At 36.8% G+C, this 24,676-nt stretch overlaps 1 protein-coding gene across 1 annotated transcript in view; it reads left to right on the top strand.

The window, feature by feature from the left end:
• Window positions 1-24,231, top strand: part of LOC105441437 (ubiquitin carboxyl-terminal hydrolase 24) — a 64,902-nt gene extending 40,671 nt beyond the window's left edge. Inside the window, exons 31-51 of the mRNA XM_030988643.1 lie at window positions 6-120; window positions 3,861-4,005; window positions 4,695-4,811; window positions 5,511-5,738; window positions 6,474-6,556; window positions 6,922-7,060; window positions 7,811-7,930; window positions 8,568-8,785; window positions 9,363-9,505; window positions 10,289-10,421; window positions 11,026-11,251; window positions 11,871-11,974; window positions 12,355-12,468; window positions 13,124-13,343; window positions 14,245-14,337; window positions 15,024-15,135; window positions 16,347-16,471; window positions 17,354-17,467; window positions 18,011-18,149; window positions 18,816-18,970; window positions 19,615-24,231. Of these exons, the coding sequence (XP_030844503.1) occupies window positions 6-120; window positions 3,861-4,005; window positions 4,695-4,811; window positions 5,511-5,738; window positions 6,474-6,556; window positions 6,922-7,060; window positions 7,811-7,930; window positions 8,568-8,785; window positions 9,363-9,505; window positions 10,289-10,421; window positions 11,026-11,251; window positions 11,871-11,974; window positions 12,355-12,468; window positions 13,124-13,343; window positions 14,245-14,337; window positions 15,024-15,135; window positions 16,347-16,471; window positions 17,354-17,467; window positions 18,011-18,149; window positions 18,816-18,970; window positions 19,615-19,932 (3,161 nt within the window). The 3' untranslated portion in view covers window positions 19,933-24,231. The remainder of the gene's footprint in view (window positions 1-5; window positions 121-3,860; window positions 4,006-4,694; window positions 4,812-5,510; window positions 5,739-6,473; window positions 6,557-6,921; window positions 7,061-7,810; window positions 7,931-8,567; window positions 8,786-9,362; window positions 9,506-10,288; window positions 10,422-11,025; window positions 11,252-11,870; window positions 11,975-12,354; window positions 12,469-13,123; window positions 13,344-14,244; window positions 14,338-15,023; window positions 15,136-16,346; window positions 16,472-17,353; window positions 17,468-18,010; window positions 18,150-18,815; window positions 18,971-19,614) is intronic.
• Window positions 24,232-24,676: the final 445 nt, after the last annotated feature.

Genomic DNA, 24,676 nt, shown 5'->3' with positions numbered 1-24,676 from the left:
TACAGGTGAGAGACTACTGAACAGTCTACTGAACGAGTACCTCTTCCCTGCATCACGTCTCGTCATGCATCAAGGAGATAACAGTGAGAAAGGAGACTCGAGAAGAGACTACAATTCAAAGTAAGACCCTGTCCTTTTAATCATGGAAGTAATCAAAGGCCTTGATAATGTTGTGATTCCATATAGTATGTAGGACTTTTTACATGTATTTCTTAAAAGAAGAAGATAGCCTGATACATAATAATATTAGTGAGCAAGAAATTGCATGATATTTTTCATTGTGTAATAAGGCATGTGATTTTTGTGAAATTCAGAAGTATAGATATCTCCTAGTTTGACAGCGTAAGTTCTAACCATACTCACAGAGTGGTTCTCAATCGATTGGGTGATAATCGGTGTGAGCTTCCTATCATTTTGCACACTTAATTTCAAACAAACTATGTTTGAATTACTGCCGTGACAAAATCTGAGTTGATAAACATCTAGTTTCAAGTTTGGTTGCTGTGAAACACCAATTTAATTCTCGTTTGATTGCTGTGAGACCCCAATCTAATACCAAATTACTGTGTATTGTATGTTTGGTGGCACTTCCTACCATTTCTATTGACAATTTTATCAAATTATTCATGTAGACGTCTATGGGTTAACATATTTGTTGGGTTCTGGTTTCATATCATTAATTTCACCTCCCATAATCATTGGGGCGGGTGGTTGTAGTAGAACATATTAGTATGTACAAATTATCTCATGGTATTGTCTGGATACCAAACCAGTCTCTGAAATATAGGAACAAAAATTAGCTATTGAGAGCTAGTGTTTAGTACATTGCTATGAAACACAGCAAATTGTAATTATCAGCAACCAGAGAGTAGTACTTCCAACCTTTATGACTAGGATAGACTTTACATTATAAGTTTGACTGAGGTACTCATCCCATAGTTCTAACCATCAAACTGTCATACTCAAGAGCATAGAATTAAAGTGATAATTGTGGTTTAGAACAAATAAGAAATAAGAAGCCCTGCTAGGTGTTTAAGTAGCACTCCTTATCTTATGCACACCTTCTCAGTGTTGACAATAAATACTTGCCTGTATTTCCTCAGTATCCCCCACTCTGACACGAGTGAAGGTTTGAGACACGCATACTTACACAAGTAAGTGCTCACCCTTTAATATCCCACTTTGCAATCTAATCCATGTATCACTGTTGAGCACAAGGTCAAACTCTGTGGCAAAGCTCACCAAGAATTTGAGTTACTTTGACTTAGAGATGAAAATTTGAAGAAAAAACAACATGTGGTCAATGACAAATTTTGAAAGCTTTGGAAGTCATGGTTTGGCATGTCCCTGTGATATTCTGTTATCTCTAATCAACCAGGGCATTGTTTCACAAAACTGTCATAAGTACAAGTTAACCAACATCCTATTGATATGCTTATCAATACACGCGTCTCAATCGAATGTAGGGGAACTTGTACTTATGACGGTTTCGTGGAACGCTGCCCATGTTCCCTGCACATGAATTTCATACACGACATTACAGCTGCAAACAGCAACAAATTTTTCTATCTATACCCCTTTGTGAAATTGGTGTTTGTCATTTTAAGTGGGAGATTTTCTTCACTTTTTCCAATTGGTTATACTGATTTTTTGTTATTCAAAGCAACTTGTAGTCCTAGTGGAGTTTTCTTTTAACCATAATAACTTAATAAACAAGAATCTTGAAGGTATTGTTGATGATAAGAAGAAGAACAAAATGAAAAAGGAATATAACTTTTCAAGAACATAAAGTCTTGTGTTTGAAGATTTTAGACAATCAGTGCCTTTAATATTTTAATCAACTCTTTGACGTTGTTATTCAATAGTTTGATGAGAGTTTAAAAAAAAAATCTTTAGAAATCAGTGACTCTACCTTTAAGATGCTAGCACTCTGCTTTCTATGTTTATGGCTGGCTGCCTTGGAGATCTACTTCTCTATAAAACCCATTTATTCACTCTCTAACATTTGTCGTTGTCACTCATTGTTTTCTTTAATTTCCTCCATATTTGGGAATACCAGAAATGGCCAAGAGTTATATAATAAGCTAGTTCACTAACATATTCAAATTTAATGCATGCTTTTTATACATAAGTTGTTCTTAAAAACCTGAAAGCTTACCCTTTATAGCAACAAGTATTATATGCAGACTGGATTCTGAGTATTTTAGTTCATTCATTAATAACAGATTAATGGAATAATTCTTCACTAGGTCCCCAGGAAAGGAACATCCATAAATATATGTTAGTAAGCCGGTGTATTATCTATGGCTACTTTGAAAGAGAGGAAATAACATGTACAAGCATGTAAATCCATTCTTGTATTTTTTTTCTTTTGCAGCTCGGTTAGTGAAAAGCTGAACACTATATTGATCTTTTAAAACATTGCATATGAATATGATGTGAATTGCTGATTTTTAAGTGTTTTCAACTTCCCTTTACATTACTTATAAATGGAAATTACGTAGGCCTTCTTGTAAAAGTACACATATATGTATGCATGTAAGCTTTGATAAATGTACATTGCATAAACTTATACAGCAAGACACAAAAAGTTTACAGTTGTCTTCAATTCCTTCATATGCAAAATATTTTATTCTACCAGATGGTCCATCTCTTTAGGAGACTGTACATGTAATATTAATAATAAAAGTAAGTTCATGTATAGTTCTCATGTATGTCAGACTTGACACTCCGGTCTTGGTGCTCCACTATTTTTACCCCAGCTTAAGAATGTACATTCTCTTCTGTTTTATATAATCAGGTCTATCAGGATAACCGTTGCACAGTCAAACCTACTTTAATGACCACCTGTCTACAAAGACCACATTTTTTGTTTCCCTTTAAAATGTTTCTCATTGAAACATGTACTATAGGCACCTGTATACAAAGACCACCTGCCTATAAAGACCACTTTTCTTGTCTCTTGGGTAGTCTTTATAGACAGGTTTCACTGTATATCCTTGGTGTGCATGTGCTTTACACGTACATGTAGCTTGCCATTTTAACCCTATGAAATGTTGAACTCTCAGCTATGCGTTGAGCATTTAATTTTTAAGTGGATTAGGCGCCTTAAAAATCCTATATATTATTAATACTATAAAGAATCCATTAGAAGTATGGGATTTAGAATCAAGTAAATCCTTCTGAATCACAGTACCTCTTTAATCTCAAATAGTACACCTTTCTTGCTTTATCTTTATTTGTATGAAAAAGGAAAAAATGCCCCAGTCTGCTGAGATGCTTCGCTTATAATCAAGGGCTCTTTTCCATATAAAGCCCTAGATTAATGGGCTTGTTTGTACTGTGATTTGATGGGTGTATGCTTTACATGTGATTTCACAGTTTAGTCATGGTGTCATGGTATATATATTTTCTTTGAAACTCATTTCACATCTTGCACAGATGTTGTTAACTGGTTTCTTGGGGAAAATTTGCACTCACTTTATTTTCACAGTTTTCACATCTTCATTCAAATGGTTCACATTGACTGTCTCTTGTTTCTCCCTTACTTTTATCAATAACTTTGTTTGATTAACTATGTTGTTTTCACTTATAAATAAGTACAAAAATTGTTCAAATGTTGTTCGTGATTTGTGTGTGCTCATTATGTTGGGTACACCTAGACCCAGCCCTGCGACTAGGCTCGATCACATACTACCAATGTAATACAAATAGTCAATTCTGACTTATTCCCCAAATGAAACCAAATAAAAAGAATCAGAAGAAGAAGGTACATGATATAAAGTAAATTATTCTTTGTCATTGCCATTTTAAAAATCATTGTTCAAAACTATTTATTGTTTGTTTGTTTCTCTCTTTAGGATATCTGGCAAAGAATCACGTGTAGCAGCCTTTGAGCTACTTGTAGTACTGTGTGAGGGCTGTCCATACAATCTACAGAGGATTGCATCACAGCTCATTAATATGCATCATCAACTGGACCCTTCCATTGCCAAAGAGTGGGAGGTAAGTCAAGCTGAGTGAGTGTGAGGGAAAGTTTAAAGTGAAAAATGTATTTCTTTCCAGATTCCCCCTGAGTGATATTTTGATACAGAATACAGAACAATGTAGGTGAATTGAGTGTGAAATGTCATAACATTGCATGGTAATATGATGAATTAAGTATCAAGCTTATTTGTCTGTTACCCTTTTGATTGCAAGATGAGAAGCTTAAGTATGTCCCTGTTCAGTGCTGTTCTCTTATAAAGTGGCAAGTTCATGGCGTTTAATTGTAACTTTGCCATCAATATTAACTACCATGGTAACATCACTCAACAGCCAATCACAACAAGGCTTCCATGGAAGTTACCATTAATGGCAAAGTTACAATTGATGCTAAGTTTTATTCATCGGGGGCCCTGGTCATGTGATGTCACAAAAGGTACCTAATATTGTAATGAGATATGAACATGAATTCATATTAAAGCTGTCATAGTACATCATATTTTATCTGGTCTCAGCTCTCGTATGATTATTGATCTAATCTTAGATACATGTAGATGTGGTCAGTAACATTTAAGACAAAGAAGCTTAGCCTGGATCATCAACTGAAACTTGTTTCATGTCATCTATGGAGAAGTTTTGCCAAAGGCAACACCATATTTATGATAATATCTGATGAGATTCTTTTTGCTCCTGTTCTTTTTTTTTTGTAGTTCTTGCCACCAGTAGAAGGTAGGATGACCAAGTATGTTGGTCTGAAGAACGGAGGTGCTACATGCTACATGAACGCTGTTATCCAGCAGCTGTATATGACTCCAGGCATCAGGGAGGTGAGTTGATTAAAAAAGCTTAGGATTGTTGTCATGGTAAAATGATTGATTAATATTGTATGTGATATGGTGTGAGGGAGGAAGAGGATGGTCATTATGATATGATTATGATGAGGAGGAGGAGAAGAAGGAAGACGGAGGTGCTACATGCTACATTAACTCTGTCATATGGCAGCTGTACATGACCCCTGGCATCAGAGATGTTAGAAGATTGAAGATAAGGATTGTGGTGGTGGTGATGATGCTGATGATGATGATGATGATGATGATGATGATGATGATGATGATGATGATGATGATGATGATGATGATGCTGATGCTGATGCTGATGATGATGATGAGATGGAAATGGGAGATGAATTTATCAATATGGTTATTGCAAGAGGGCATTAGAATAATCCCTATAATGATGATTAGAAAGAAATATTGATTCAAAAATACATTTTGTGCGACTATGAAAGACATTAAAAGGTAGCATACGGTACAAAATGAGAACATGTAAGAAGGCAATTTTTGTTCACAGCCACATAGGTATAGGTCACCCTGTAATGTATTTGTTCACATCACAATAGTACAACTGCACTATCACTCAAATTAAAGTAACAAATGTATGGCTAATGTAAAAATGCATTATTGGAGTTCAAGCAAAGTCATCTTGTAATTCCATCTAATTCCTCTCCATTGCTGTATGATCCACAGGGTATCCTTGCTGGCCACACCCCTGAGAAAGAGAAGGGAGAGGACACCATCTTCTATCAGATGCAGAATGTCTTTGGCCACCTCCTGGAGAGCAAGCTACAGTACTATGAACCCGAGAGGTTCTGGCAGGTCTTCAAGTTCTGGGGAGAACCAGTCAACGTCAGGGAGCAGCAAGATGCCTTTGATTTTTTCACGATACTCACCGATCAGCTGGATGAGTACCTCAAGGTAAGTTGGGGATTTCCCCCCTATACATTTGGGAGTTCCCCCTTTTGAAAGCATGCTAACATATAAACAGAAACTCTACATTCAGTAGCAACAAGATGCTTTTGATTTCTTCACCATAGTCACTAATCAGCTGGATAGATATGTTGAGGTTGGTTAGGGATTTCCCCCTCAAGTAAGACTTCACTCAACATCCAAGAACAACAAGATGCCTTTGATTTCTTTACTTAATTACTAAGTACCTTAAGGTTAAATAGGGATTTTCCCAAAGTTTACTAAGGGTCTTCCCCTCTTTAAAATCATGCAAACACACTGACATGACTTATGACTTACCATATTTACTGATCAGCTGTACGAGTATCTCAAGGTTAGTTAGAAATGTTCCCCTAAAGTTAAAAGGTGTTTCCCCTTCAGGTTAGTCTGGGACTTTCCCCTTTTGAAATCATGCAAACACACAGCCATGCCTTTGATATCTTTACTATACTCTAAATTCACTAATTGGTTGAATCGGAACCTCAAGGGTAGTTAAAGTTTTCCTTAGTTGTAACACCCACTCCCTTTTGGAAATGTACAATAAAGAAAAAGAAGAATAACAATGAAAATCCAGCATAACTTAAGCATTGAATTTTAAGGAACTAGACAAATTTTGAAGATTGTTTATAAAATAAAATCTTTAATAGTCTTATTTATTGAGTTCACACGTTAGGTATCTGATCATGTTATTTGTCAATGTTGCAGAAATCCGGTCAGAAAGAGGTGATGAAACAAAAATTCCAGGGTCTCTATCTCAATCAGATGATATGTCAAGACTGCCCTCATAGGTAAGCAGTTTAGGTTTGTACAGATGTGTAGCAATCATATTCGATAAACAATCTGAATGTTGAATTGAACTTTTTTTGTTTTTTTGTTTCATGGTGTTCAAGGAAATAAGATAGAGTTCCTTGATGCCTCCTACATTTGTTTTGGTCTATAGCACATAGTCAATGATAATACATGTATTAAAGTGATAATGTCCAGTGTGGGTGACGTCAGTAGCATGCTGAGCAGTATCAAAATGTCCACCTGTGAAGGTTGTGCAGTCCTTGAAGCTATGGCTCTGAATTCATCTTTCTATTCTAAAGAATTGATACAATAGCATCACATTCAATCATTCTATTATCATCTAATGATCTTTCTCTTTTTTTAGGAAAGAGAGGGAAGAAGAATTCTTTGCCCTGAACCTGACAGTCAAGTCAAACAATCTCAACGATTCTTTAGAGCAGTTTGTGAGAGGAGAGATGTTGGAAGGAGAGAATGCTTATCTATGTGAAGAGTGCAATGAAAAGGTAAATCATTGGTGCATAGACCATGAACCTCATGTTTGGGCATTGGAATTCTCTAACCATTCAGAATGACACATATTATCACTGATCATGAGTAAAAACATGGGGGAGAGAGAGAAAAGGAAAAATAAGAAAAGAGAGGAGAGGAGGAGAGAGAAAGGGAGGGAGGGAGGGAGGGAGGGAGAGGGAGGGAGGGAGGGGGAGGAGGGGAGGGAAAAGGGGAGTGATGAGGGGAAGGGGAGGGGAGGGGAGAGAGGAGAGGAGAGGGAGAAAAGAAAAGAAGAAAAATATAAAACACTGCATATTGAGTGTTCATTTGTGTTGCAGTGTATATCTATTGTTTACAAAGATTTTTAGATTGGCATATTGTTCATAAAACTGGACATGGCTAATAATGATAGGGAATTTAACAGGTGCGTGATAATACAAAGAATTGTACATGTAAGTCAGAAACCTACCCAAAGGACGCCTGACTGCCAATCTGAGGCCATTAGTTAATCATGTGTCACTATTTACTCACCCACAGTCTCCTGTGTAATGCTATATATAATCTCGATAATTTCGTACAAATCTCCGTGTTTTACCATTGTCTTCCCGAATTTCCATTGTCTGAAAATCATTCGTACAGCGTTCGTAGCAGTTCGTAATGGCATTTGTGACCGAGGCTTTAGCAACATGAATTGCATCATTATACATGTAGTCTACACTGAGATGATTGTGAACTATTATCTATTTTGATATTTCGTTTAACAGAGGAATACGATCAAGAGGACATGTATCAAGACACTGCCACCAGTCCTTGTCATTCAGCTGAAGAGGTTTGGTTACGACTGGGAGGCAGGAAGAGCTCTCAAGTTTGATGACTACTTCAAGGTGAGATACACTGTGTGGGAATCAGAAGATGGTGATGATGATGATGATGATGATGGTGGTGGTGGTGGTGGTGGTGGTGGTGGTGGTGGTGGTGGTGGTGGTGGTGGTGGTGGTGGTGGTGGTGGTGGTGGCGGTGGCGGCGGCGGCGGCGGCGGCGGCGGCGGCGGCGGCGGCGGCGGCGGCGGCGGAGGAGGAGGAGGAGGAGGAGGAGGAGGAGGAGGAGGAGGAGGAGGAGGAGGAGGAGGATGGTGATAATGATGAGGATGGTGATTGTGATGGTGATTGTGATGAGGATGATGATGACGATTGTGATGATGATGAGGATTGTGATGATAAGGATAATGAAGATGATGATGATGATGATGGTGATGATGATGATGATAAGGATATTGAATAATGTTGGTTGTGGTGGTGGTAGTGGGGAAAAATACATTGAGTGGTTTTTTAAAAGATGTATTTTGTACTTTCACCATGTGTAACTTAACATGTGACATTTTAAAGGGGAGGGGGGGGGGGGGAGGTGGCATATGAGAGGCAATGTATGTTAAATTTTGAAATACATTTAATTTGTGGTGAATACACATGTATATGACATTTGTGAAGGGATTCAACATGTTCTTCCCATCTTCTGTATCAGTTTCCCTGGGTGTTAGACATGGAGCCGTTCACTTCCAAGGGCATGGCTCGTAGAGAGCAGCAGCAGCAGCAGGCCGATGATCCACCCAGCCCTATGAACTACCAGAGACACGTCTCCTCTCAGAGCTCTACCGATGATCTCTACCAGCTGGTGGGAGTGGTCGTTCACAGCGGACAAGCCAACGCTGGTCACTACTACTCATTCATCAAGGATAGAGGGTAAGTTGCTGTTTTTGAGATGTTATTCTGTCAGACTGATAAAGAAATTGGTCAAGAGTAGAGTGAATAATGTATAGACAGTTCAGGTAATAAGTCAAGATAACCCTTTAACCCTTCCTCATGTGTCTCTAGGACTCGAAACTAACATTAAGTTGCAATCCTATATAAGAGCAATTGGCGAAGAGGGAAATTTTTCTGGGAGGAGTTATTAAACTTCTCTTAGTCTAACGTTATGTGTAAGTTGGTTTCATTGGATATATCATGGGGAAAATTTAGAATCTCAAGTTTCAGAAAATATAGACAAAAAAACAACAACTGAATTCTAGAAAGTTCTTGTGGTTTTCATTGTTGTGTCTTAAGACTGCATTATTGACCAGATGTGAGTGCTTGTCCATCCTGTTCAAATGATGCTTCTCACAAATAACAAAAACAAAATAGTTCTAGGAAACAAACAGTAGTTTTTAAGAAGCTCTAAGGGCTTGTTAAAGTTGAAAGTTTTAAGAAATGTTCACTTTTAAAATGAATCATCCAAACAAATAGATAATAATAACATGAACTTTCCTCTTTCCTCCCTCAGAGGTACATCCATGACCAACATGAGCAAGGGGAAGTGGTTCCGCTTCAACGACACCCAGGTTGAGGAGTTCATCATGTCGGATGCTGCCCTCGAGGCTGAGTGCTTCGGAGGTTCATTCAGGTCCAAGTCAAATGAGACTACAGGTCAGTGTAAACCCAATACCAGGCCTCTTTGCACCCACCCAGGGCTGTTATCAACAAAGTCCCCCACAAACCCCTTTTTTTAATGTGTGCATTGTAGTGTAATCGTGTAACAGGATTTGTATAAGCATATCAATCATATCTTCATGTCTTGAGACCGATTTTGAACGTAACCGTCTGGAAGATGCAACTTTATTTCAAAGTATGGTCTGTCAGAGTTGGTCTGTATCTGTACTGCTAGACCAGCTCACATCATACATTATTTTTCACCATATTTTTGACATATTAGCTTAAGTATGTGGTCTTGCAAAATTATTTCAAAGATATATTGAAAGATATAAAGATCAATGTTCTTGTGTCCCCTGAGTGGTCTTTATATATAAATTTCACTATATACATACAAATATGTAGGATGTTAAAGTTAAATATATTACTCATTGCGGATGTAGTATCGAAAATAATATCGCTAGTGATATTCATTTGTCTCGCTTTGTATGGTCAACAAGCGATCTAAAAGATCACGACGTTTTGTGCGCCGCCGCAACACTTCGTCAGGTGATAAAAAATATTGTCCCTCGTTGACCATACATTGCGAGACAAACGGATATCACTAGGAATTTTATTTTTCGATGTAGGATGTCGTTATAAATCACTGAAATGATTTTCTCTCCAGTATTCGCTGCTATGGCAGTTCTTGTGTATGGGATATGAAAATCCACATTTGATCGAGTAAAATGATGAGGAATATTAATGCTCTGTATTTTTGTTTGTGTTTTGTCTGCCCAGGTTCATACGGACCTGAGAACAGATTGAGAACATGGAGTGGTTACATGTTGTTCTATGAGAAGATGGAGGGGATGAGAAGCCCTGACCCTATGGCTAGGATAGGACGCAAGGGATACCATGGTGATATACACGGGTGAGTACATTCATTGCAGATCAATTACTACTGTAGCATTGTAGAAATGATGTGCTTGATACATTTCAATTGAAGAAATGGGAAAATAGTGTCAGTTGCCTCTTCAAGAAACTGTGTAGACAATAAAGAAGTTGTTTACTAATATTTTGAGTCTTTGACAGAAATGGAAATGAAAATTATCCATCATGGTATCTCCTCACAGTCCAGAATCCACAGTCTCACAGCCCATTATTCCACTTCTCTGTTCTCCACAGTTCTTGAACACATTTGTATTATTGGTCCACTCCAGGGCCACTTTTCACAAAACTTGCTATCAATAACAAGTGACAAAATTCAATGACAACCTTGCTGCACACTTATTCCACAAGTTTTTTTTTTCAGTAATTGCCTTTAAAAAAAAATAAGAACAATTTTTCATGATACAGGGGCCAAGGTCCTTATATTTTATTTCCTGTTTGTTTTTCACTTCCTGTTTTTTTTTAATGTTTAATTTTTCTTAATATATTTTCTTCTTAGGAGTCTATTTTTCTCTAACCTCGTTTTCTATATCTTCAAACAAAATTATGATTTTTCTTCTTTTTAATTCCACTTCTGTTCTTCTCAGGAGTATGGATGGTCTGAGTTCCCCCGAGCTGTCCCCTACAGGAGACAGGATGAGTGAGCTCTCAGCCCTGGTTCACAAGGGTGAGAAGAGAGGGTTCTTCTTGGATAAGATGCCTGCACCAATCCAGAGACAGATAGAGGATGAGAACCTACAGTTCTTGAAGAACAGGGCCGTCTACAACCAGGAGTACATCACCTTTGTCCGCAAGCTGGCATCCTGCAGTTTGGTGAGTGGCCTTTGGAGTCTGGAGATTGACTGTTTAAAGAGGAGGATATTGACAACTTGACTTGTTCTTCGAGTTTTGATGGACCCAAATTGACCCAATTGCAAATCTATAATGATACATTTAGAGATTGTAAGGTTGTGATTGATATGGATCAGTTACAACTCTTTGTAAGACAACATAATATCCTTTTATAAAGGTAATGCTTCCTGGGAGAAATTTCAATTATTTCTGACTTGTTTTTCAATACAGATCGATCAATCGATCTTATTTACTGGGTGTAAGCCACAAATATGTTTAAATAAACATAATTTCCATTACAAATATTTAAGTTCCATCTTGAAATTTTTCTTCTACTTAATTTCATACCTCATATTTGGTATAATATATTCAATCAGGAAAATAAATGGCAACATTTACATGCTTGATCAAATTTGCTTGGACCTGCGTTCACTCACATCATTCACAGAAACTCTGCACAAGGTGTGGAGATGGTGAACTTTTATGATAATAATCAGAAGTAATGAAATAGGTGTGCATTCGACGGACTAATGTCTGCATATGAGTTAAACGTGAGTTTAACTATTATTATTACGCTGGAATCTGTGTTGTTTCTCCTTAGCATATGACATACCATCCAGCATACAGTATGATGGCCCAGCAGAGTATCAAGCTTGCCATGCACTTTGTTCTCAACACTCTCTTCAGAACAAAGAAGAAACTCCGGTAAGTGAAGAAGGATAACATCACGTGAATATTGATGTTAAGATTCTAGTTATAGTAACAATGGTGTGTTCTTGTATAGCGATCATGTCTGTCAGACTTTGACACTCAACACTTAATACACACCTGTGCAGGAAATAATCTCTATGATAGTACATATATATGGCACATTAGAAGTATGATCTTAATACTGCTCATGATTGGTAGAGCTACCTCCATTTAGCCAAGAAATTTTGACATAAAAATGATTAAAGAATTGCCAAATGTTCTTAACAGAATCATACAGCATTTAAGACTTGATTAGGTTCTGTATCACACCATATATACCTCTCTGATGCAGCACATGGCCTGAGAGTAATGTTTATGATCTTGCCTCTCTGCAGGTATGATTTAGAGGACTGGAGAGATCTGATTGATAGCATAGTGAAAGACAGTCCGGAAGCTTGTGAATGGGCCCTGGAAGTCTTGGCATCATCACAAGGCAGAGACTACCTCAAGTAAGTAGAATAGCTGTTATACCTAGCATGTTAAGATGTTGAAGCTGGTCTTGTGTAGTGAAACAAAGTAGACTCGCACTTAGTATGTAGAATCTCCATAATGTGTGTATGAATCTGGCATGCTGCAAAAACATTGAAGCGACTCATGGAAGAGAATTGTAGTGAGAATTGCTCAAAGCATATCAATGAGAGATAGGAGAGCCTTCAGCATGATTCAGGTTATGAATTTATTTTGATGAATTTTTCTCTTGTGGGAGGCTCTTCTAAAGAATTTGTGAATGATGTGCTCATCATTACAAAAGACTTGTTCACTCATAAAGATTACATCCACTTTTTGTGATTCTTTATGCTGTTTTGCTGATTGTTGTATTTTGCCATTGTTGCTTGTGCTGTTCACATAGCTCCTATTTCTACAGACAATGTTGGTGTAAATGTTTATATTGATGCTGGTGGTGATGTTGCTATTGTTGTTGTTGTATAGGTGTTATTGCTGTCACTTATGTTGCTGTTGGTGATATTGTTGTTACATTATACATTTTTTCTTCAAGGTCTAGACTTAGAAAATCTGGTTAATGTTGTTGATGTTTTTATGGCTATGAGTGTTATCGTTAATCCCTCAATCCTGTAATATTTTATTGATTTCTACATTTACCAGGGCCTTCCTACTAGAATGTCCCAGTCAAGAGGTTCGGATGGCTATGGCTAACATCGTCAAGAGTGTCATGCAGAGCTTCGTCCTGCGATCCCATGACACGCACCAAGCCAACCTGGATTTCATCCTTGAGCATCTCCTGTCTCTCCTGGACAAGGAGGTCCTGGAGCACTGCAGGAGTTGTGTCCAGTACTTCTGGCTCCTCAGCATGTACTTGGAGCTGGTAAGACAGCAGGGACCTGTTTCACAAAGCCTTTTTTCAATGCCAAATGACAAAAATCAGTGATCAAATCTGCTGATAACCAATCAGAAGCAAGGATTTCAGTAGCTTATAACACAGACTAGCATTTGTCACTGATGACAAGTTTTGTGAAACGTCCTCCAGAAGTAATCTTACCTTTCTATAGATTTTACTCAATCTGTGCTGTTTGGTTTACCAACAGTTTTCATACCTGTAGAACTAACTATCAGTAGGAAATTTCTTAGTTTCAGTTTTGCTTCATTGTTGAGATGGACTTTTGCAAACTTTAGAGTGAAACTTTTCAGTATCTACCCAGGTCTCTTGAAGCTCCTCTGCAATCAATGCTGTTGTAAATGTTATTAGCTCATAATTTCAAGTATTGTGATGAAGTATTTTGGATTGTTGTGAGTGCATTTGGATACAATCAAGACAATTAGTTATGCAGTGTGTCGCATACTTTTGATGATTGCCATGCTAGGGTTTCATATTATACCTTAATATTCTGTATGTTTTGTTTCATAGTTTGTATAACAATAAGTAAAATGACTTGAAAGAAACGAGTGTTACTTCAACATTACCCTTAATGGGTGTACAACTCTGCACACAGCAAACTCGTAGTCTACTCAACCAATACCCCTCGTCTCTTGGAGAGTCTTTCGGTGATGCAAATGTCAGCAGATACAACTTAACCAAATGGGGAATAGACAGAGCATTACATAAAGCTTGTTGGTCATAAAACTGAAGGCTAATCCCGGTGATTTACAACACGTGATTTTGGGTAAACACCTGAACGATGTCAAATTCCCCATGAGAGTCCACTTTTATTTGTCTTTAAAGTAAGAAACCCCAAACTAATGACCTTCTCTGTATCTCTATCTTGCAGGGTTCAGATACCTGTGAGCACCTGTTCAGGAGGAAAGCTTTCCAGAGACTCATCACATTCCTCATAGGACCCCCTTCAGAGCTGAATGACTTGGTAAGAATTGTGAGGCTTGACAATATGTATGAAGTGGTATCACTCAAACCAGTCTTAAAGGCTGTCTGTACTACTTGTAGCTAGTTGCTCCCTCTATATAGAAAACAATGCCTAATTAGTGACCATTGGTCTAACTTGATCCCCTTTTTCTTATGTTAATTGAGAGCTGAGTTGATGAGATAGCCACCTGTCAGTGACCACCCTGGGTGGTCTAATCCCTCCTAGCCAAACTAGTACAGATGGCCTTTAATTAGAAGTTTGTAACTACCCGGTACTCATTCGGCCAAAGGAATGTTTAAAACATGCTTTGAATGGAGTAGTTACAAACATAGACTTGGAACAGTTTTGAGTAATGGTACAATAATTTCTTTGTTCATGACACACAAGGACTTCAATTTTACCTGGACATGGCAGTAATTATGTATTTGAAGCATTCATGTATATTACTTTTATTTTGATCTGACACTATCATAGAATATGCATGGTGTAACAGAGTAGCAATTAATATCTTACAGGGATTCTTAACATCACCTACTATAATTGCTTCTATAGCCTGGTTTATCAAAGGGAATACCTCAATCAGTAGTTATGCTGTGACTTAGGACACTACATATGAGATCTCCTGATACCAAGCCATCATTCCAAACATTGAGCTCTTTTGATGAGATTTCTCTTTTCTTCTCCAGGACATCCAGACGAGACGGTGGACATCACTTCAGACTAGAGAGTTTGGTTTCCTGCACACCATGCTTGCTGCCATGGTTCTACACTCAGATGTATCTCCATACTGGTCTGTTGGTATGTACAGAAAGAAAGATGTGATCGTTTGCGTTCGGTAAAGCATGGCATATGCTCCGGCAACAGTTGCTTCACTGTCAAGCTAATTCTTAAAGGGGGTGTATCATGGCAATTACTGGTTAACGCCATCTACGACTTCTTTTGGACAACTGCTCGTAAACAAATCAACTGGATTAACGGTCAGCTTCGCGAAACAGACTGGAGTTCTCCTCACGCTTTGGTTTTGCGTATGCTGCATGCACGTAAATACTGCGGTCGCGTCGTCCATAGTCATATTATACACGATTGGCCACGAGTCAGGCCAGGGGAAAGACATGTAGTCTTGTCATGCTACACCACCTTTAAATTCTGAACTTGACCCTTGGACCCAACACACTAACATAACACTAACCCTAACCCTAAAATTATTATAAACCCAATCACAATGAAAGCTCCTACTCTATCTTTGAGACGGTAAAGCCTGAAGCTAATATCACAGGGGCAAACATTGTATCTGGACTTTAGTTGATAGGTGTTGTGAGAGTAGAAGGATGGTTTCCTTTGTACTTTATCACCCGCCTTGGTACTGCACTCAGATATTTTCTTTCCTGTTTGATCTTATATACAGTAAGAGGGGTTTGAGTGTATGGTGGTATTGATAATGAGAATTTGAAAGTATTTAAAATTTGTTTCATTTTCAGAAGTGTGATAAACATTGCATTTCAGTTTGTAGAGATAACCTGGTATTTGAACATTGCATGTTTACTTTTGATCTCCTTGGTTGAAAAAAAAATACTTAAAGAGAAGGTTGAGTTCTGGGAAGAGGTGGAAAATAATTGTTAAGAATATTGGTATCTTCGTATTATGCAAGACAGTGTGGAAGAACATCAGATATAAAACGTTCCCTGAAAAGCATGGTTCTTCAAATGCCTTAGTATTCTAAATATGGCATGTAACAGCATACAAATCGGGAGGGATTTTTATCCCACATGTTTGTTTAGTCCCATTATCATCTTTCTGTGTACAGTGCTTGTAACTTTACTAAGACTGGGCAAATTTCTTATCATTTTGATGATTCCAGAACCTTGCAGTACGCACCAATACTTATATGCTAGATGATCAACCTTTTCTGATCGGTTCCACAACGTTTCTTTCACAATACAATCGCATGACCATAACTCAACTTTATCTTTAAATACTTTTTTTCCTTCCAAATTATTCTCTTTCATCAGACCTTGGTGACAAGCCTAAGAGGAGACCCATCTTGATCCTAGAGAACCTGAACAGATTATTACCAGTGCCAGAAGATATGAGACATACTCTGTTTGGTCCTCCATGCCTCAAGTATATCAAGGAGGTATGATAGATAGATAGATCATAAAGAAATAGATGGATGGATGAATGAATATATAGATAGACAGACAGATAGACAGACAGACAGACAGACAGATAGACAGACAGACAGACAGACAGACAGACAGACAGACAGACAGACAGATAGATAGATAGATAGATAGATAGATAGATAGATAGATAGATAGATAGATAGATAGATAGACAGACAGATAGATAGATATATAGTCAGACAGACAGACAGATAGATAGATAGATAGATAGATAGATAGATAGATAGATAGATAGATAGATAGATAGATAGATAGATAGATAGATAGATAGATAGATAGATAGATAGATAGAGAGAGATAGATAGACAGATTGATAGATGGATAGCGGGATAGCTGAATAAATAGATAGAAAGATAGATAGCAGAATGTATGAATAAATAAATAAATATATAGATGAATAGATAGATAGATGAAAATATAGATTGATAGATAGATTGATGAATGTATAAATAAAAAAGAAGATTGATATATAGGTAGATAAATAAATATATGAGAAATTCAGAGAGATTGATGTTTTCATAAACATGAAGAAAAGTGAGAAAGAGGGGTATTAATGGAGCTATCACAAACTTTCCTTGATTATAAGATGCTGGTATATTAAGGAAAACCTTGTCTCATAGACCTTGATTGTTATGTTCATACACTGCTACATAGAATTGGTTTGATATTTCTGCATGTTGTGTCATGTAAATTGAACATTTTCAGCCCTTGGGTCGCTTTTAAGTGTATTATTTTGTGTCAATAAACCAATACAATTTCAATTTTAATTTCCATAATGATCATCATAACATCTGAATAATCAATACGTTCTTCCTTTTGATTCTTATTTCCAGTCTGTGCTAGCATTCCGTGAAGTTCATTCCTCGACCACACCCATTCTTGATATGTTGCTACATTGTAGCTTCTGCAATGAAGGATTCACATTCAATGTCATGATGATCATACATGTAAGTAAAACCCCTCAATGTATTGATAATTCTTGGTCATGGTGTTACAAATAGTCTGTAGGTTCTTCTCCCTTTTTTTTATCTTTTACAAATGACTTATTCAGTTTGTAATTTAATTTTTTCTCATTTTATTCTTTACAAGATTATGAGATTTATTTCTCTTGTTAAATATATGTATATTTAAATTTGTATTTCTCTATCTAATATATGGCTTTCTCCCTTGCATTTTTTTCTTCTTCTGTTCTAATCTTTTATCTTTATTTGTATTTCTACCTATTCATCCGTCACACTTTTCCCTTATTTTTTATCCATCTTGTTGAACTTATTCTTTTTTCTATTCTTCTTCTAATAGGAATGTATTCTGAAGTAGTAATCTCATTCATTTTTGTATTTAACATTTTTTTTTGTTAATCCGGCTTCAACTGATTTTGAACTGTGCTCTTGTTAGTAACTTAATTCTTTTAAAAAATGTATGACATTACCATTAACACAAACAAAAGTAAATTGTACGAGTGATGTGATTGGTCTATTTTGTCCTGATAGAGTCAAGTATCGTCTGCTCCAGCCAATGAGCTGAAGGCTATCTTTGTGCTGCTATTAGAGCTACTGCTACTAGATGATCCTCTACAGCTAATAAGATTGAAGCTGGCCATGGAAGGCAATGAAAGCAATGGACTCTTCAGTAAGTCAACACTTATTAGGGAGATATATATATATAGATATATTGATGTTATTGTATGGATAGTAATCTATTCTGTCGGTCAGCATGGTCTATAATGAAGAAAACTTGATAATCCATACTTTGTGTTTTAACTAAAAGGAATTGAAATTATATTGTTTCAAACCAACAAGAAAATAGAAAATTAGTTTTTATTCTTATTTATTTTTATTAGAAGTATGGCTTTTGAATCGGTTATAGCATTTCAAAATCAAATCAGTTTAATATTACCCTTGAGTAAGACACTCATTTACAATTTTTTTAGCCGCTTGTTCAAGCCAGTCTGGGTTCCCTAGAGCTTTGAAAGGCATTAGAGATTCTTGCTGTCTTAAAGCCCCACTGCACTAGTTTGCCAGGAGGGATTATACCTCCCTGATCGGTCACTGACAGGTGGTTATCTCATTAAATAAGATCTCAATTAACATAAGAAAAGTGGATCATGGGAGGCCAATGGTCACCAATTGGTATATAGAGGGCGCAAGTAGCTATAAGTAGTGCAGTGGGGCCTTAAAGTGAATGGTGAATAGTCTGAATAGATAAAACAAATTTGCATTTGCAGTACATCTTGTAAGTGAGTGACATTTATTTTCCTTTCACCCTGTTCTCCACGTTGCCCTCTTTGCTCTGCAGGTATCATCCGTAACTGTACGGGCAATGACAGCCGGCGGTCCTACCAGTGCATCAAGTTCTTGGTCCATCTGTCCAACAAGTCACCAGCAGCCAAGGAATACCTGACATCGGTCTCCCAGAAGTGGCACTGGGCAGTCAACTGGCTCAAGAAGAAGGTATATAGAACTCTTACTGAACCCATTAAAGCCTATCTGCACTAGTTTGGCCAGGAGTGATTAGACCTCCCTGGATGGTCACTGACAGGTGGTTGAGTCATCAAATCAGCTCTCATTTAACATAAGAAAAAGGGGACCATAGGGGACCAACGGGTACCGCTTAGGCATTGTTTGCCATATAGAGGGCGCAAGTAGCTTCAAGTAGTGCAGTCCCACTTCAATTAAAGGAACTAAGTGCTAAATTGATGATAATTTTTTCTTCAAGTTGGCAGACTATTATTTTTTCTTTCCTTTTTTCCCCTACCTTTGTCTGATACATCATCTTGAACCTGAAAAATGGTTGTGGTTAAAGGGTACATTAAAGAGTTATATAAGTTGTCAATTTGAAATGAAATAATTGTGAGATATAACTTTTGAATATGTTGCAAGAATTATGATACCCCTCTGTTTGGAAAGAAGTGGCATTTGCTAGATGAAGAAGGTACATTTACTTCTTAAACCCTTTGAACTAATAGTTTTGAATTTGAATTGTAATTGTATGATTCTTGGAGAGATGACACACCTCTCAGAAACCTCTCTTGAACTCAGATATGAAATGTAAAAGATAATGACTTTTAAATTGTATGGCATTGTGTATTAAACAGATGACAGAGCACTACTGGAACCCTCAGAGTTCCATCTCCAACGAGTCGTCCACCAGCAAGGGTTTCCAACGCACCATGAGCGCTCAGGACACCCTGGCCGAAGCCACCGCTCTCCTCACCGATCTCACCACGCAGGATGAAGACGAGGATGATGATGCTATCACCAAGGAGGAGGATGAGGGAGAAGAGACCACAGAGGGCACCGTCACTCCCAGGATGGAGGTCAACGGGTCGTCGGAAGGGTCAGAGGTCAATGGAAACGGCGGTGGGGAGAAGCCGACGGAAAAGATAAGCGGGATAGACGATGTGGATGGATAGCTTGATGATCAGGAAGGAAAGAGATTAACTCCTTCCCTACTGGAACCAGATGGCTCATGTGTCAAACCTATGTGATTGAAATAATGCAGGAGTCAATGGGTTGAGAGAGAAAGGAACCATGCCTGAGAAGTTGATTGGGATATAGGGTATGGACAAATTATTCTGGTCTGCATGGCTATGATCTGAGCGAAGGAGATTGGTAGCAGAGAGCTTTAATGGAGAGGATAGCAGGTCTGTAAGGATTGATCCGGACGATACACTCTACGTGTTAGTTGATTCTGTGAAAGGAACATGGAGGAGTACGGCATCCTCTTAGCTCCAGAAAGAACAGTAAACCAAGGGTTTGACTTTGACGAGAGTTTGAACTCCATTGCATGTACCTGGAGAAAGAGTGATCATCACTGTTGGAATGAATGCAGGTAGATCAAGAAACTAAGGGCCTTGATTGTGTTTTCCAGTACCCAGACCCAGTCCTGGGCCCCGTCTTATAAACAGTTGATATCAATTGCAACTTATTTTGTGATTGATATCAATCGCAACTATGTACATAAGAGATAGGAGACTGTAAACTTGCGATTGATCGGAGGACTTGCGGTCGATTTGGATCAATCGCAGGTCTCTACAAGACGGGGCCCTGGATGCATATCTTGTCCAATATCTAGTCCTTGTTCAGAATCTAGACCTAGGCTAAGACACGGAATCAGTCTCATCTATCCCAAGTTTTTGCAGGTCTTTCTCTCATAGCATCCTTTTAGACGAGATGTGATGATAACCCTTTTGATGAATGTGTTTTCATTTCCATGGTTAACGAAGAGCTGTTTTCAGAAAGCTTGAACTCATGATGCAGGATATTACATTCTGATAGATGAACACAAAAGCATCATTTATTGATTGTGCAAAGTGTGTTATTGAAATATATATATATCTAGAACAGATTTTGTATGATGTATGATTTTAATAATGGCTATTTATATAGCGCTGGTATCTGCCAGGTACTGGTGCTCATGGCACTCAATTTTCTTCAGAGAAAATGAATCTACTTAAATTCTCTTTCGCTAAGATGTCATTAATTAGGTGGAATATGGTAACTATGACAACATAATCAGACAAAGCAATATATTTCATGTGAATGATAAGCATGCAACACATAGTGGAACCATTTCACTACTTTTTGTAGATGTTGTTGCAATCTTGATGCAATGTATATCAGTCTTGTTGAAGTGACCTTCATTGACCTAAGTTCAATGACCTTCAATGACCTGTCAGCAAGTTCAGGGTAGTTTGATATAGCCATACTTTTACTCTATTTTTCATATCACTTTTGAAAATCTCTGAATATGGATGTTGAAATTGGGTTGTTTTCTGGCCCCTTCTATTGATTTCCCTACTAGCAGGAACATTATAACAATGATGTAAATTCCTAAATTGTAATTTAACAAACTGGTAATTAATCTGGGTTAAGGGCATTATTTAATCAGAAGAATATTTACATCGAAGCTGCCGTCGCATACTCAGGACAATTATGTATGACCTACATGTATGTAGTCATATGTATGTCATAGGCTTATACGCATTTCACCAATTAGAAATATATCAGCGATATGTGTGTTACTATATCTACATATTAATTACTTGACAACTGGGCCTATGAGGTTCTAATGAATATGGGCCCAGAAGTCTGGTAATGATATTTAACAGAATGTAAGGATAAGAGCTTTTATAAGGGAATTGGGTAAATAAATTTTACTGCTGAACTGGTTTTGAAGTGCATTTGTATTCATTGGTGTACATACACACAAGTGCCATTCTGAAAACGATGCAAGTTTGACAAGTTTAATTTTCAAAAGTTCTTACATCTGTCATGTTTCTTTGATATTTAAACCAAACTTTCTACTGAGATCACAGACTTTATGAATACGTAGTGCCTCGATGTTACATCTGCATCCATACTAAAACTTTTTGGCATTTTCATAGAGATTGCAACGTGCTTCACTGTCACAGATCGGCTAGATATCCAGTCTTTATACTGGCTCTTCTGCATGAGTCATACATGTAAAAGTAGGCAGCTCTTTTAGAAAGTTGAATATTTATGCAGTAAAGTTAAAATGTGGTATAGTTAACATGCGCTTTGTCATATGAATAGTCAATGCTGAAACAATGCTCATTATGGTTAATGCCTTTCGCTAAATGAACACGTCAAGGTCACTAAGTTATCAACAAAATACAATTCTGAAGAAGAGAAATGTGTTCCAATTTGGAACATTCAAGAACTGGTGATGATACTGATACAAGCCGCGGTATCCATGACTGGTTTTAGGGTCCTTCTGACAATTACCCAAGAGTATACATCGTCTGTTTGGAGTGAGAAGGGCGTTAACGCATATACTGTAACACAGAGTTAACACCCTTCTGGCTCTGAACATACGATATATTCACTGAAATATGATATAATTACAATTATAATTATAAATTTGATTGGGTTTCCTTTGTATGTATATCAAATAAATAATTGAAAGAATATAAATTGAAGTTGAAAAAAAAAAGTGGATCTGTACGTTGAGAATTTGTGAGGTCAGTGTTTGCAAATTTGCTTTGATGTAGTACTACAACTTATTCTTCTTTTTCCTCAGCTGATGTTGAGGATTATTTCATATTCTTCCAAAGAGGAAATGCATGGTTGTGTTAAGGTCAACAGACAGTTATATTTTTTTATGTGATATTTTATTCTGGAATTCGATTTGGAAAAAAAAAAGGAAAGCAATATTAAGTTTAATATACAATGTGTTATGCAAAGCATTTCTTTTTATTAAATCATCGGTTAGAAGTACAGATTCTCATAGAGCAATTTGAGGGAGCGATTTTTGGGGAAAAGAAACATGACTGGACAATCGAAAAATTGACTGAGTTTTTTGCTGTAGGATCCTATGAGTTTGTAGTACGAGGTCGGAGGAGTGAAACTGATAGAGATGTATTGTAACTTGCAGTACTGTTAAACTGAACAAAATCAACTATGTGCCATTGTGATTTAGATTTTAGAATGACATTAACAATTGAGATAGAATCGCATATTTTTTTCCTTCTTTTTTTATATACTTGTAGTGTTTTCTCTTTTAATTTTTTAATGAATTTTTCCACTTCATCTAATGAAATAAAAGGCAATTCTATTCTCATAAGATGCATTTTACTAAAATATTAAGATAAAATATCAATGATCGGAAAAAGTTACCAATTCTTTCTGGCATAAAAAGTTGTGTGTAAATGCAACTCCAAAACTTATATGCAAGTTGAAAATATGCCGTTGCAGATTAGTTGATAGTCAAGTTGCGTTTATTTTGTTTAGTTGCGTTTAAACACGAGCTTTTATGCAAGAGGATGCAGAAATGTAATATTCAATGTCGCTATCAATATTTTTGCTTTGATAGGTGGTGGTAAAACTTGCACCTGCTAACATTCTGAATGAACTAATTCATGTCAAATTTAATATTTTTAAAGTTCTTTTATTCACAATCATCTGCATCCTGTTTGCATGAAGACTGAATTAATGAATGCATAACTTCATCATTGGTTGGACAACATTCTTTAGTTCTTTACATGTATGTCCATTTTACACATTAATGCTATGTTTTGATATGCCTTTTTAATTCACTTCAATTTGTCATTTTGTTGTTGGTTTTTGAGTTGCTTCCATAGAAAATTTTGAAAAAACTGAAACTTTGTGATAAATGCTTTCAATGACTTTGTATTCTATTAAGTAGTAATGAATAATTCACATGCAATACAACAATATCTGTATCACTATGCTCCCCACCTAAGCATAGTACTGAATAAGCTTTGCAAGATATTTTGAAATAATTTTTCTTTTTTAATGTGCAAAATGAATTGACTTATTTTGATGTGTATGTGTTGATGTACTTCACTGTTGTCCATACAGAAGAAAAGAGATATACGAACAAAGTTATTTAGAGATGGATGTTTTTAAACATGGATTTAGATTGTCCAATGAATAAGAGTACTGTGTATGTATCTAGAATATACTCAGGTACCTCTCAGTGTAGTTTAAGACTAGAGAAGTTGTTTATATATGAAGGGAAAAGAAGGTTTCTATGAAATACAAGAAAGTGTTTTTGATGCATTTCTTTCCTTTTTATGTTGAGAATTTTATCGAGTGAATTAAAAAGAGGTTACTTTGCAATCAGATTGGAGGAATGTACAGTTTATTTGGATGAAATGTAAAGAATAAATGATGTTGTGCTGATGAGAGTATAACATGAATAAATACTATTTCAATTTGAATTAAAATGTTTGTGTCTTTGACTCTGTGCAATGCGTAGTGTGACGTGCCAGACTTTCAGTCATACAGTGTCATTATGGCTTTGTTTTCACATGTGTGTATTTTCCCATTGTGAACAGTAATAAGTGTGGGCAAATTCCAAACATACATTCACATGTACATGTACTAGGTGTAAATGAACAACATTTACCACTTTTGATCAGTAATAAGTTAAAAAGTTAAAACCCCACATACTGTATTAACAAGATGACCTTTGCTCAATGCAAAATTAGAAGGGCGCAGATTTTAATTTGGTGAGTTTTATGTTGCCAGAAAAATACTGAGATATTCAGTTTAAAGCATTAGTTTGACTCAATATTTATTTACAAATAAAATCTATTGTGTTCAACATCTTGATGTAGAACATTTCAGCTTAAGATGATTTGCCACTTAAAGAGACATTTATCAATCAAA

This window comes from Strongylocentrotus purpuratus, unplaced genomic scaffold, assembly GCF_000002235.5.
Source record: "Strongylocentrotus purpuratus isolate Spur 01 unplaced genomic scaffold, Spur_5.0 spur5_contig_840, whole genome shotgun sequence".
NCBI classification, from domain to species: domain Eukaryota; kingdom Metazoa; phylum Echinodermata; class Echinoidea; order Camarodonta; family Strongylocentrotidae; genus Strongylocentrotus; species Strongylocentrotus purpuratus.
The sequence above is the reverse complement of the archived record's forward strand: the minus strand, read 5'-3'. Positions and strand labels throughout refer to the sequence as shown.